General features: G+C 41.4%; 1 protein-coding gene and 2 non-coding genes across 3 annotated transcripts; 2 read left to right on the forward strand and 1 right to left on the reverse strand.

The window, feature by feature from the left end:
- Positions 1–1421: 1421 nt before the first annotated feature.
- On the reverse strand, positions 1422–14228 carry sypl1 (synaptophysin-like 1). The gene is made up of 6 exons (XM_085252045.1): positions 14157–14228; positions 13447–13634; positions 4228–4346; positions 3929–4133; positions 3641–3832; positions 1422–3341 (listed from the first exon to the last, which is right to left on the reverse strand). Exons 2-6 carry the CDS (start codon positions 13516–13518, stop codon positions 3210–3212), a joined length of 720 nt encoding a protein of 239 aa, XP_085108171.1. The 5' UTR covers positions 13519–13634; positions 14157–14228; the 3' UTR covers positions 1422–3209.
- trnal-caa (transfer RNA leucine (anticodon CAA)) lies at positions 6553–6664 on the forward strand. The gene is made up of 2 exons: positions 6553–6590; positions 6619–6664. It is a non-coding gene; the product is annotated as a tRNA-Leu (tRNA).
- Positions 7372–7482, forward strand: trnal-caa (transfer RNA leucine (anticodon CAA)). Its single transcript has 2 exons — positions 7372–7409; positions 7437–7482. It is a non-coding gene; the product is annotated as a tRNA-Leu (tRNA).
- Positions 14229–15089: the final 861 nt, after the last annotated feature.

Raw genomic sequence — 15089 nt, forward strand, 5'->3', positions numbered from 1 at the left:
TGAACCCTGAAGTGAGCAACCAGAAGAAGAAGAAATCTTTTTATGTTTTATCTCCATTCATTATTTATCCTCATCTTCTCTGAAACACAGTGAACATGTCAGGAACCTTGGCATTATTTCTGGACATTGAATTCAGTTTTGACGATCATATCAATAGGATTGCTACAACTAATGTCTATCACTTAAAATCTATATCTATGGTTAAAAAATTCTTACCTCAAACTGACTCTGAGAAATTGCTTTCATATCAAGCAGGTTCAATTATTGTAATGCTCTCTCCAAATCATTCATAGGATGATTTCAGCTCATTCAAAATGAAAAATTTGACTACACTACCCAGTAATCAAGTTACATCATTTATTCCAGTTCAATATAGAGTTACCTTTGAAATCCTTTGATTAGTTCACAAAGCTCTCAATGCTTTCACCCTCAATTATATACCCGAACACTAATAGCTCAATACAATAGGCTTGTGCAGGTTGAGCTCATGGCATTACAATGACCTCTTGTGGTTAAAAAGAGAAGCTGCATTCACTGTGCAAAGAAGTACCAAACAATCGACTGGTGTACTTTTAAAACATTAATAATATCTTCTGAAGTAAATCATGTTTTTACTTATAAATGATTTTGGATGATCTCAGAGATGAGGTGCTCTTTGTGAGTTTATTTTAAGGTGTGTGTATATATATATATATATACACACACACATTTTTTGCCAAAGAAAAATAAATCACGATTGTGTCCCTTTTCTCACAATATGTTTGTCGTTTCCAGTATGACAGCGATGATTAGGGATTAAGTACTCTCTGTTACACTTCCACTCCCACTTGATTGCAAATCGGTCTTGTGTTCTGAAACCTGAACAGAACAAATGGATTCAGATCACACACAACATACAGTCATCTTTTTAGGCAAATCAGAGGGGGCGTGAGAAAGACAGAGAATGGCGGAGATTACAAGGAAATGACAGCTCAGAAATGAGGGCAAGGAAATTGACTTGATTAGTTTACGCTGATGTGTCAATCAGATGAGATACAGACACAAGCACCGAGTCTGTGCATTCTTACATTATAATCTGTGCTTAAACACAATCCTTCCTGTCTTGCTTCCTGACACACACACACAAAAGATGACTCAGTCACAGTGTTGTGTTTATTTCCCCACATCGAGGTCCAACGGCCGATCAGAAGGTCACAGGACAATATAGGAAACACAGAGTGCTATTTTTACACTCAGCAGAGGACACGCTACTGGTTTTGTGTTACATGCTACTGGTTTTGTGGGGGGGGGGGGGGGGGGGGGTTTCTTATATAACAAAAACTTTAGTGACACAAAAGTGAAATAGTTCTTTTATTTTAAAAGGCTTCTCTTGTGGGAATGAATGTAGGCTTGCATTCATACAAAGACTAAAAGAAACGTCCTCATTTTTTTGTTTTTTTATTGGAAAAAAGTACATCCAAATTGTGCATGTGACAGAGTGCATTGCATAAGAAAAATTGGCAGGTTAAATGTAAAGGAATCATTAAAAAAAAGAAGAAGCTATAGCTGATTACAGGAGTGCAGTGGCATAACCAGTACACCAGACACTTGCTGTTTCACTGAACTTTAAAGTTAAAGGAATAGAAGGAATGAAACCACCCTACACAGAGACAGTCAAAACACAATAGAAAGGACAAGGAGAAAAAATAATAATAATCAAAAAACACATCTGGATATACTGAAAATGAGAAATGATACAAAAATACGACACAGTACTTAAAACACAATACCAGCTCACCATTTGGTCTGGGGGAAAAAAACCAAAACAACTATGGAGAACAGGATGGACTAGTTTAAACAACGGCACAATAACAGGCTTAAAAATCACATAAGAGATATGTAGGAAGCTTAAACCAGGATAAAAGAAAATAGCGCTTTGGCTGAATATTTTCGCTGCAAAAAGTGATGAAATTAACAAGAAAGTTGAAAATGCTTTAACTGGTACCTTTGAAGAAAAGTGTGACTGCACTGCATTTGGATTAAAGAAAGCAACTCTCAAGTATTCTTCATGGATTTATGCTCACAGTGCTTAAAGAGACAATTCACATCAAAAATCAAATTTACATATTTGCTTAGCTGACTGACACCGTGACAGGATGTAAACAGACAGGTTGTGCCCTGTTTGTTGGACACATGGTAGTACGCCTGGGGAAAAAAATGTATATTTGATTTTGAGGGTGAATTGTTCCTTTAATGCAACATTGATAAAATCACACAAGCACCTCATCAGTGCAAAATAAAAAGGTCCTAGACTACAGTTATTTTAACCTTGGAAATAAACTAGGTCAGGCTGCTTGCCTGTTTTTTACAAAGAAAAATCCGTAAGGATAAATGGTTGGCATGAGTCGAGTTTCATAGAGACTTCAGTGATTCCCTCTTTCTGACACTAGATGGTATGAGGGAGTCAGTTAACTGATGTAAAAGAAATGGTTTTGGAATGAGGCATATCTTTTTAATCTACAAATATTTTTGAAAAATGTGCAAATACAAGGCAAAATGTATATTACATTTTGCAATATCGATCACACTCACTTTTGTAAATAAACACATTTAGTTACGGTTAACAAGGAGTCATAAAATGTGCTTTTCACACTGCCCTTAAAGCAGATGATCTTAGATCTTAGAAAATAAAATGTCCAAGTGTGGTGTCACAGAGAAAGGGCTGAGCACCTTATGTTCATCTGTGTAAAACTAAGTGTAATAAACCTCATAAACTCCAATACTTCTATGAAGACCAAATCAGGTCATAGGATTCGATCAGCGGCGCATTTAAAAGGATTTGGCATGCTTGTTGCATTGGTGCTGCTATTGTGTGTGGATGGCTTCTTGTCTACCACCTGATACCACATCAGGTCATATTGGGTTACAAAACACCAATGCAAATCTGTACTGCTGCAAAACTTAACTGCAGTCAGCAGTTTAATATGAGCTACCCATTGATCCTTCACTTTGTGTGTCTTCATCACTTTCACAGAGTATTTGTGTGTGTGTGTTTATGTGTTAAAATCTCTTCATTTCTCCACGTGTACTTAACATGCACGCATACTTTTTGTATGTGTATGTGTGTGTATGTGTATGTGTGTGCGTGCGTGCACTTAAGGGTGATTTTCTGTATGTGGCATGTGCATGTTTTCTGTGTTTTGTACTGAGTCTTTGTGTGTATCTGTATGTTAGATTGGCGCAGGGACCTGGTGCCTTCCTGGTCCAGGTTGGGATGAAAATTTCCGGGAGTGCCAGCGAGTCTCTTTGTACACAAACCAAGCATTGAACGCCCACACAAGCATGTTAAGGTAGCCAAACACCTGGATAATATAGACAAAAAAATAATCATTAGAAATATTTTTTTTATATCAATGCAATATTTAGTAATGTTAAAACCAATATTTTTTTAGCTTTCAAACACACAAAGCAGAAACAGATTTCCCGAACATTTGTTGCCATTCCAAACATGCCCTCTGGTGGACAAACGATGAAACATCAATCAAAGGTGCTGCTCCTGTCTATTCTATGCTTTACACATTTTCATTTATTGGCACTTATAAATGCTGATAATCATATATCAGCAAACAGTTAATATCAGCTGATTATTATTTCATCTCACCACAGATATATTGAGGGTCCGCATGTTAGCAAACTCCGTGACCTCACAGGTGATGTTGCTACCCTTACAGAGTGCCAGCGTGCCACTGATGCCTTCAGTGTCTGTGGCACTCTTTACATTCTGCAGGCCTTTAGCCCAGGCGGATGAACACACCAGCCACAGGAAAACCAGGATCGCTGTGATCACAAAGTCCTGGAGAGGAGGGTAAATACATGAACAATTTCAATACATTTCAAATCAGGCCTTGCATCAACTGGGACGATTACAGGAGGCAAGATCAAGACTCACAAAAATGGGTCCAAAGTCAGAGTCCTTGTAGACGTGCATGTAGCCTAAATACACCAGCAGAGCTGCCATGCTGTAAAGGAAGCAGACAATGCCAACACCTACAAAGAACTCCGCCGAGGAGGCCGAGTCTCCCATCATGTGTGTTGTAGTGACAGAGTGGTTACAAAGAGTCGTATTTTTATCAATGAGCGGGAACTGGCTTAACCTGGGAATGATACAGAATAGACAGAATAAATGGGTAATTTCTTATATAATTAACTTAAACTGTACGTGAAAATTAAATATGTTGAAATGCTCACCTAAATGGGTATTGATACATGGCATTGAGAGTTTCATTACTGCCATCGCCACAGAGGATAGATATGACGTTCTTCCCTGAAAATCCACCGCAGCAGCCAAAAGCAAATATGGCTGTGAGCTGTTTGGACAGTAAGAAGATAGTGGCATGAGAAAAAAGTTATTAATAACATCAAAACCAGGAAAGCATAGGCTCTGGAGAATTTCTAAGTGGTGGGATTATGATCAGCATGTTCAATATAAAGAATTGCCTGAAAAAATACAACAACTGAGCAATTTTTACAGGATCATAAAAGAAGAGTTTCAAGAATTTGAAAGAGAGGATCAAATATTGGGTCAGTGACTTTCTATTTGCCATTGAAAAAAGATACAGAAAAAAACATGACAGCACAAATCAAGTATTTCCTTTAAAGAACCACATCATTTTTTCAAAACGTAAAAATGTGACTTGCATGGTTTCACTAATCCTGCCACTCAGCTCTTAAATTCTTTCTTGCAGAAAAGCATCTGATTCAGCCTGCTGACCATGTGACACTAATGCTCCCCTTTAAACCAACACAAACAGAATTCTTTTAGTGAGGGTGGCTGCCACTCAGCTCAACCTTTAAACAAGGTTAACCAGTGATAATAGAAATCACTGAGCAGCATGATGGGTAACAATGATTTCAAGTGAAAATAGGCACCATGTGTCGCGGAAAGCTTTGTATTTTAGTGCAATAAATAAATAGCTCTTAGATTTATGACTTTTAGATTTTTGACTGCCCTGTGACCACCAATGTTGCATTTAACAGTTAATATGGTGAAGATCACAGCAAATAGAGGCTTCCATGTTTGCACATCTAGCAGACATGCTGCAACGATATGCAATAGTAACTTACATTTGGAATTCTGTATCTGGCTACACGGTAATCTTGAAGTAAAGTTCAATTTCCTTTTTCCTCTGTTTTGGTCTCCACCGACTATTTATGGAAATCTGTGGGTCTTTCTTTGGCTAATAAATATTACACTAAAATTATTATCTAGTTACTAACTTTGCTTGTCTCTTGTGGTAATCTTATATGCAACCATATTTTTGTCCTAAGCTACTTTAAACTATCTCTTGGGAATGCCTTGGTGTCCCCCTGGAAGAGCTGGAGGTGGCAGAGCATTGGGGTGTCTGGGTACTTCTGATTAGGCTGCTGCCCCCACAAGAAGGATGATTTTGTAAAAGGCTGTAAATAAATGATGACAGTGGCTTTTCATGTCTTTAAAAAAAGGGTAATTGAGGAAGCATTCATTTACTCAAATGCTAGTTTCCAGCCTTTTCAAATACAGGACAATGTTAATTCTGTAAGTGCAGTCCCATTGGGTGCGAAATAGGAGATAAAGCAGGGTAGAGTGTTTTTTAGTTACAGTGGTCCCTTGCTATAATGCGGTTCATCTTTCGCGGTCTCGCTGTTTCACAGATTTATTTTTTTTTGGTGCAATTTTTGCATGTTTTTTTTTCTTTCAGCGCATTGTGTTCTGTGTCCTGATTGGCTGTAGACCATTGTCAATCAATCTCGTGCCGTGTCTCCTGTACAGTACAGAATGCGTTCAGTTTGTCAAGTTGACATAAATCTTTGATCGCTAGTAGTTTGACTCTGAAGAGCTGTACTGTATGTTTGTAACTTTTCTCCCCAACGAACACAACAATGTCGACGAAACGTTTTGCACCCTCAAAGGCAACCGCGGGTGCCTTTGGTTACATTCTATAATACTGGACTTATTTTTTTAATTAAACAACTACAATAGAATGATACACAAAAGCCTGCTGCTTCAGGTATGCAACTCACTTTTTGATCTCTTTTATACCATGTTTTCAAACCCTTTAAATCCATAATTTAGTCCAGATGAGTTTGCAAGCAGGAGGCATAGTACCATTAGCTAAACTAAACTGAGACCAGTGTTGTAACATTGCTTCACAGCCCAGCTAGCTCATATGGCAGAGCATGAGACTCTTAATCTCGGGGTCATGGGTTCAAGCCCCATGTTTAAATAATTGAGTGACAAAGAAAGGGAAGAATTAGTTCTTGCTTCCACTATGAGACTCAAAGCTATGTTGCTGTCAGGCAGTTTATCACTATGTTGATATTTTTCTATGACTATAATGAGAGAATGAATTGGAATGGAATGAATGGAATAAATTCTAGCTGACAAAGACAGGCATGTCAACATTTCCATTTTCCCTCAATCACGTTTCGTATTGATCATCAATACAACCCCAGAAGAGAGAAGGGCTAAAGTTAGAATTGTTTGCTTGTTTTTGTAATGTCAATCTTGACTTAGATGACACCGTCAGCTAGCTTGTCAGGATGGCCGAGCGGTCTAGGGCGCCAGACTCAAGGATAGATACCGTCCACAAAAAAAGGGACTTCTGGTCTCCAAATGGAGGCGTGGGTTCAAATCCCACTCCTGACAAAATTTTTACTCTCCAATTTCAATCAAGCTGTTTGATTACAACTCATGGAATGATTGACTCTTCTTAAAATGAATCATCAGCTCCTTTGTTTCATGGAGTTTGAGAGGTTTTCTGTCCACCACAATGCAACAATGTTGATTACCTCCTGAAGATGGAGGCGTAGTCTGCAAACATCAACACAGGTTTCTTTCCATGTCTGTGAAAGCAGTCAAGGGTGCACAGAGTGAACAGGAAGAGGGCTGAGCATACAACCCTGAGGGGGTGGAGGAGGTTTAACTGCCTGTGCAAACTGTCTGAAGTCTGTTTGTGAAGACATCCAACTGCAAAGTGTGATACTTAACTAGAATGTGCCACTTATTTCCATGGAGAAACATGGACGAATGCTTAGCTAAAATCAGCAAAAGGATTTTTGGAGGGAAATGGCATACTCTGTGAATTTGTTGAGTTTTGAATGAAAACGGAGCCCAGCTTCTGTAAATATGTAGGCACAGTAGTTTCTGATTTCAATCTGTTCAGTGATTCTGAGTCTTATTCATTTTATATCCCTGCTACAGAAAACTGACCATAATTAGAAAGGATAGAGAATAATGTTAGATTAACTCTTATACCAGCCCTCTACATCCTTAGTCACAGCAAAGTGAAAAATACATTGAGATTGTGCAAGTCTTTAGGTGTAGTTGTGATGTCATGAGTCCTTTTGACAGCTGTCAGGATGGCCGAGTGGTCTAAGGCGCCAGACTCAAGGATTCACTCCTTCCTCATGAAAGGGACTTCTGGTCTCCAAATGGAGGCGTGGGTTCAAATCCCACTCCTGCCATGCCCTTTTTCTTCTCACATTTAATTTATGTTTATAAAACTTTGTGAGTAAAAACATATTGAAAAAGGTTCATCAGCTCTACTAATCTACATCAAATTGCTTTCTTTTAGCTGAAATCAGTAGTCAGATCCTTAGTTTTGTTTTCTGTTAAGCAGTAGGTTGTTTTCTGTGCTCTGTACTACAAATTGCTGATTTCCTCCTGATACAAAGTCTCATTATTGTCACTCTGGATGATGTAGTACATAAACCTTCCCAACAGGTTTCTTTTCTGGGTGCCCCATGATTCTCTGAGTGTGCAGTGCCCTCAATTTCTAACTCACATCCACACCTTCACGTGGCCGCCAGAGACATTGATGAATACACAGACTCAGTCTGTGGATTTATCAGGAAATGCGTGGAAGATGTCGTCCCATCCAGAATAGTCAAATCCTTCCCAAATCAAAAACCCTGGATTAACGGAGATGTTCGCGCGGCACTGGCGGCACGGAACACCGCCTTTGCCTCCGCGAACACATCGGACTACAAACACGCACATTACCAACTCCGGAAGACGATCAAAGCAGCCAAACGTGAGTACAGGGACAGGGTGGAACAACAGTTTGACAACCCTCGGAGTATGTGGCAGGGACTAAACACGATCACAGACTTTAGAGGGAAAACCAGCACACCGCAGACCACGGCCTCTCTGTGTGAGGATCTAAACGTATTCTACGCTAGATTCGACACAGCGAACACCATGAGACCGGACAGTGTGCGCACCGCGGATGACGTCAGTGCGCACACTGTGTCTGAGGAGGATGTGCGGAAGTGCTTCAGGAAGGTGAACGCACGCAAAGCTACTGGTCCGGACGGGATTCCCGGCCGCGTCCTCAGGTCATGCGCGGCTCAGCTGGCTGGAGTGTTCACGCACATCTTCAACCTTTCCCTCTCTCTGTAGTCCCAGCCTGCTTCAAAATGGCCACCATCGTGCCTGTACCCAAATCCTCCACCATCTCCTCATTGAACGACTGGCGACCTGTAGCCCTGACCCCCATCGTAAGCAAATGCTTCGAGAAGCTGGTCAGGGACTTCATCTGCTCTGCACTACCCGACTCACTGGACCCTCTACAGTTTGCATACCGCCACAACAGGTCCACTGATGATGCCATAGCCCTGACACTACACACTGCCCTGTCACACCTGGAGAAGAGAGACACGTATGTGAGGATGCTGTTTGTAGATTACAGCTCAGCATTCAATACCATCGTTCCCTCGAAGCTGGACAGGAAACTGCAGGATCTAGGACTGAGCAGCTCCCTCTGCAGCTGGATCCTTAGCTTCCTGTCTGACAGACACCAGGTGGTCAGACTGGGCAGCATCACCTCATCCCCCATCACACTGAACACTGGTGCTCCACAGGGGTGTGTACTGAGCCCTCTCCTATACTCACTCTACACCTACGACTGCACAGCCACTAACAGCTCCAACATCATTGTGAAGTTTGCGGACGACACTACAGTGGTGGGTCTTATCACCAACGGTGATGAGACGGCTTACAGGGAGGAGGTCAGCGCCCTGACCCACTGGTGTCAAGACAACCATCTCACCCTCAACGTCGCAAAGACAAAGGAGTTGATAGTGGACTTCCGGAGGTGCAGAGAAGTACACACCCCCATCACCATCAACGGCGCTGCTGTGGAGAGAGTGAGCAGCTTCCGGTTCCTTGGCGTACACCTGGCTGAGGATCTTACGTGGTCAGTACACACAAACAAAACAGTGAAGAAGGCGCAGCAGCACCTCTTCTTTCTCAGGAGACTGAAAAGATTCGGCATGAGCCCCCGCATCCTCAGGACCTTCTATCACTGTGCCATTGAGAGCATCCTCACTGGATGCATCACCACCTGGTATGGCAACAGCACCGCCTACAACTGCAAAGCTCTCCAGAGAGTAGTGCGGTGCTCTGAACGGATAATTGGAGGTGAGCTTCCCTCCCTCCAAGACATCTACAGGAAGCGCTGCCTGAGGAAAGCGTGGAGGATCATCAAGGACTCCAGTCACCCCAGCCATAAACTGTTCAGACTGCTTCCATCAGGAAGGAGGTTCTGCAGCATCCGGTCCCGTACCAGCAGACTGAGAGACAGCTTTTTCCATCAGGCCATCAGACTGCTGAACACGTCATAGACACCTCAGCTTCACTACTGGAACTTCAACATTATGCACTCCACACTGTATATAAATGCCACTTGTTTTGCACATATTCAACTCTGTATATTTTATATATTTTATTATTATTATTATTATTATTTTTATTTTTATTTATTTATTTATTTTTTTACTATTTAATTTGTAAAAATGTGTATACACACACACACACACACACACACACACACACACACACACACACACGTAGGAAAATATTTAGTATACACATCCAGAAATGCATACACTATTATATATTGTACATATATTTATTAGTTTCAGGTTGGCCATTCTTGTATTTTGCTCGTTTGTGTTGTTGTGTTTGCACATCTCTGTTGCTTGTGGGGCTCGCACACAAGAATTTCACTCGCATGTGCTGTGCCAGTGTGCCTGCACATGTGATGTGACAATAAAAAGTGATTTGATTTGATTTGTGATTTGACCTTGCTTGTTTACTGTGAAGTTGCACTTAAATATATTCTAAGGGGAGGGATGTTCAGTTTTTTAATGATTTATAGCAGGGGTAGGGAACTCCAGGCCTCGAGAGCCAGTGCCCTGCAGGTTTTAGATGTGTCCTTGATACAACACAGCTGATTTAAATGGCTAAACGACCTCCTCAACATGTCTTGAAGTTCTCCAGAGACCTGGTAATGAACTAATCATTTGATTCAGGTGTGTTGACCCAGGGTGAGATCTAAAACCTGCAGGCTCTCGAGGCCTGGAATTCCCTACCCCTGATTTATAGCCTGCATGTATTTAATTAGCATCCCATTTAGTTACAGATGCAGTTTGCTAACCCTCTTGATCATAGATGTTCATCAACATGCTTCCTTGGACTATGAGGATTTTTTTAAATAAATGCTTTTTAAAGACCAAACAATCCATTCGTTTTCTTCCACTTATCAAATTCAGGATAAGCAGATGAAGCTACAGCACTCTGAGAACCCAAAGAAGCAGAACATGACATGAAACAAACTGAGGTTCTTTCCCCCACCATCACCAAATTAATAATACCTGAGATAAAGGTGGATGTGAACTGGCTCTGTATCTCCTTGTACAGGGAGTCTACAGACTGAAGGCCAGGAAGTGGTTTGCATCATGAAAACAAAGAAATGGCCTTTGAGCCCATAGAGAATGTTTCCTTATACAGAAAAACATACAAAAAAATCGGCCCATTTAGGAGGACACACCAACTAAAACCTTTACAATACTTCAAACTCACTTCCTGAATTCTGTTTTGTCAGCAAAACTGTATCACACACGGTCACGCTGCAAAGTGCTTTCAACGGGGGCAGCTGTCCTTTAACGCTTTATGTACACCACAAACCCCCACACCTCTAGACTTCTCTCCAGATGTTTCTCCAGATGTCACTGACTGCCACTTCCTGTTTTTTTTTCTCTTTTTTTCTTGGCTAAAATTACATACTTCTCTCAAATTGTCTCTGCCTTTATGAACTACTGCAAGGGCCAGCATAGCCCAAACACACATTGGCATCTTCTTAAAACACTGTGACTCTCTAAAAACTGTGGCAACACAGCAATACCTTATCAGTCCTTAGTCTCCATTTGTTTGGCATCCAAAACATCTGCAAACCCCTCAGTGCCAAATTATGGACATTCCTGAAACTAGAGCTCATAATCGAGCTGTGAGGGAGAATAAACAATCCACACACACAGCACCTATTCATAATACGCAGAAGAAGCTACCATTTATTTGTTTTTTTGTATGTTATAAAAACGACCTGAACTGATAAGGAAAGAGAATTAAGTGCTTGCAGAAGGAGGGGTCTGTACTTTGACAAGCTGTTAAGGAAAGACAAATTTCCCAAAAAGTTAGAAACGTTGGCAGAAAAGCAGTATAATCAGCACTTCATTTCTAGTCGCAGAGCTCTGGTCAGTCTGACCACGAATCCCAAATCCACTTGAGTGTGTGCACACCTACTCGTGTCACTGTGTTTCCCTCCAGAGGCCCTGCACAAACTGGCTCTCCATATTTAGCCAGAGAAATGTGGTGGAGTCACGAGTCCATAAAGAGAGAAAAAACGCTTTATTATCATTCTTATTAAACAACGATGAGGGAATGGGGGCATCCTTGTAGCGTTTGTTATGCTGAAGACTCCTCCCTGTGTCCTACTGTGTGGGAGATAACATCTTGGGTGGTACGACTGTTCAGGACGTGCCAGATATGAGTACAAATAAAGTGGCATTTGATTCAATAAACAATTTATAAGGGAGATGAATTCTGGATAAAAAACAAAACCTGTTTGATAATAATGTATACTTTATTGATCCCCATGGGGAAATTACTTGTTTTTCTCTGCATTTGACCCATTCACTCAGTGAAGCAGTGGGCAGCCCACTAAGCAGGCGCCCGGGGAGCAGTGTGTAGGGACGGTGCCTTGCTCAGGGGTACCTCAGGGTAGCCGTTAAGTGGATTCGAACCGCCGACCTTCCGATCATGGGGCGACCACTTTACCTACTGAGCTATCCCTGCCCTTCAGTGATAACCTTCAGTTTTCATGTTACATTAAATTTTGTTCTTAGATCTACTGAACGTGCTATCACCTGAAGGCAGGATACTTTCTGTAGGCTGTCTGTAGGATTGTGTGTTTAAGAGTTTGCGGGGGATGCCCACACACACACACACACACACACACACACACACACACACACACACACTAATTCCATGTTAAAAATATCTTTTAGTGGGAAAAATTTGGTTAGGATGTAGTGTTTGTCACAAAAAGTGTATCCATCCATTCTTTGTTGCTTATCAGAGTCTGGATTGTAGAGTCCAAGTCCAGGAAGATGCCCCAGCCAACTCCTTCAGCTCTTCCGGAGATTGGTCAGTGGGGGGGCATTCCAAAGTCAACCAAGAGATGTAATCTTTCCCGCTTGTCCTAGGAGCTCCTCCCAGTAGGACGTGCCCAGAACACCTTTCACAGAATAACCTTCATATTGTGTCCATGTCCTCTCCTGGACTATTAGCACCATCATGTCGGTTAAACCTCTTTATTATTGTGTGAATACCTGCACACGTTTCATCATCTAGCCCCACGTAAATGAGAAATGACTTTGTGTTGTATAAAACCAACACTTTCTGAGTCAGATGACTGAGTGTTACTGTTGCCATAAAGCTCTTCCAGCCTGTGTGTGTTATGAAAAAATAGAACAGCTGAGGGAAAGCGTTGCCGGGCTGGATTCCTGACCCAGTTATGCAGAGAACAACTGATCGCTGGACTTTCCGCAAGAAATCTCCTGCATGTTTAAGTGAGTGTACGTGTAACTGAAACGTTTCAGCCACAAGCAGTCACTCGGAGGTGAATTATTGGTAAAAGATGCATTAATATGTAACTGTGTTGTCTGAAGGGCAGGCAAGTCCAGCTGCACTAATCTGCACCACTTCAGCAGACTTTCTTGTGTCCTAGAAAAATGCTGTACACATTTGTCTAGAGGCCTTACATTATTTCATTCTAACCATATTAGTGCTTTTATCTTATTTCTTCTAGTGTTATAATGAACAACAATTAACCTTACACATATATATACGTTCTTCTTGGCTTAAATTCAAACCTCAACCAATGTTTAATCAAGTTGTAGTCATGCTTTTGAGGCTTAATCTAATAATCTGCTATAACGTTCTAACTAGTGTTTTTCTTTCTTCTGTAGGGAGAAGGGGAAACCCAAGAATCAAGGAAGAACTGGACCTCCCTGTCCTGTGGGTAGGACCCACACTCTCCCTGAAAACTCAGAAAATACGCGTACAATAGTTTGCGTCCAACTTACCCACTCCACCAGTTTGACGAAGCCGAGGGGCTCCTTCAGGGGCGACAGGTTTAGTCGAAATCCGGTCATCATGATTGTGCTTTTCTGATCCAAAATCTTTATCCAGCTGTTTCTAAGCTGTGGATGTTGCTCCAACAAGGGAAGGAAAAGGGGGAGTAGACAGAGTGACGTGGTCTCTACTGCTAACGCTGCAAAAAAACAGGGAGCAGATTCAGTTTTACAATCCAACTTCTCATCCCACCAAAAAGGAGATCCAGTGTCTCTAGCGTGGAAGATAAAACGTTCCACTCGTTTAATAATCTTTAAAAAAAACAAATATTAATTTGAATGTCCTTATTCGTCATCTTTTTTTTTCTTTTTCTTTTTTTAAATTTCCAGTGTAGATCCGCTCTGCGCTGGTGCTGATGCTCAGATGGAGCGGATACGCGCGTAAAGAGTGCCAAAACTCGCTTTGCCTTTGATCAGAACGCGTGCCGTGTATTTGGTTACAGGAAAATCATGGCTAAAACAAAAGAGAAAACCTTTTTAGTTTGGGGGGTTTTTTGTTGAGAGAAGCGTACTTTCCCCCGAGCCAGGTAAAATAAAATAAAAAATAAAAACCGCAAAGACAACTTGGAAAACCCTACAGCTGCGAGATAAGTACCGGGGTTTTACCGCAGAAAACCCATGCAAATTCACACCAGGAGGCACGAAAGTTATCGTTAACTCACTTCTGAGTGCCAAAAAGTATCGAAAGTGTCCTATTGGGTTCTCACTGGATCCATTCTCCAAAAAGCTGCCGCCCCTTGCGCCGTTTGCACCAACTGTGCACCGCCCCTTTAGTGCTGACTGGGTCATATGACTCTTAGCAAAGTGCAAGGGAAGAATTCTTGACATTTATTTACTATTAAGGATGCGGTGCAAGGACCAGTTAAAATAAAGGGATATTACGCCACATTTTCCACAGCAAGATTCAAATCTAAGGCGTTCAGCACATGTTTGGAATCACTGGACAAAAGCAATCAATTTCTCATCATATCATATCAAGTGATCTGGGAGGTGACTAGACTCTTGCACCTCATCTCAGATCACTGTTCAGACTTTTAAAAGTAGCGGACCCAGAGTAGCGGTGCGCTTCTAAATAAAGCTGGGGTTTTCGATTTCCTTGGAAGGTTGAATGTCTGACCGGGAAAATTCACGGGATGGGAAAGCGACTGGAACTGTGGTTCCTGAAGTCATTCTCAAGCTATTAGGCTGATATCAGGCAAATATGCTAGATCATAAGGTGCCCCAAGTTATTCTCTAGCAGTAACATATAATTAGTAACATGCTCGTGACGATTTTTGGTATTAGTTTTTAGCTTTTTCAATCAAACCAAGGAGCAGTCGCCAGAGCTATAAAATTAATCGAATTTAGAAAACTGCAGTGCCTGTAATGACCACTCGGGGTTGGCTCTAAAAGCAGATAGAATCACATACAGTAGATCGATTCCTGTCAAAAATGTTCAACTTTACAGAATTAAAATTATAAGAAAAAAATCCAAAACAAACTGATGCAGTCAGAGTGGCTACATTCAAATCCATCCATCTGAAAATTGTATTAATGGAGTGTGAGGAACACAAAGCCTGCCTGCTCATTTAGAGGAAGAAACTGCAGGAGAAGGA

This window comes from Mchenga conophoros, linkage group LG17 (genome assembly GCF_057382185.1).
Source record: "Mchenga conophoros isolate Kocher_MC1m ecotype Shallow Benthic linkage group LG17, M_conophoros_male_GT1.1, whole genome shotgun sequence".
In the NCBI taxonomy this organism is placed as follows: domain Eukaryota; kingdom Metazoa; phylum Chordata; class Actinopteri; order Cichliformes; family Cichlidae; genus Mchenga; species Mchenga conophoros.

What these genes read in the sequence shown, in the direction of transcription:
- sypl1 (XM_085252045.1), bottom strand. Translation starts at nt 13,518, where the DNA reads ATGATGACCGGATTTCGACTAAACCTGTCGCCCCTGAAGGAGCCCCTC. An exon ending in CTGACTTTGGACCCATTTTT is followed by an intron (nt 3,833 to 3,928) that starts GTGAGTCTTGAT and finishes CCTCCTCTCCAG; the next exon opens with GACTTTGTGATCACAGCGAT. An exon ending in GGACCCTCAATATATCTGTG is followed by an intron (nt 3,342 to 3,640) that starts GTGAGATGAAAT and finishes TATATTATCCAG; the next exon opens with GTGTTTGGCTACCTTAACAT.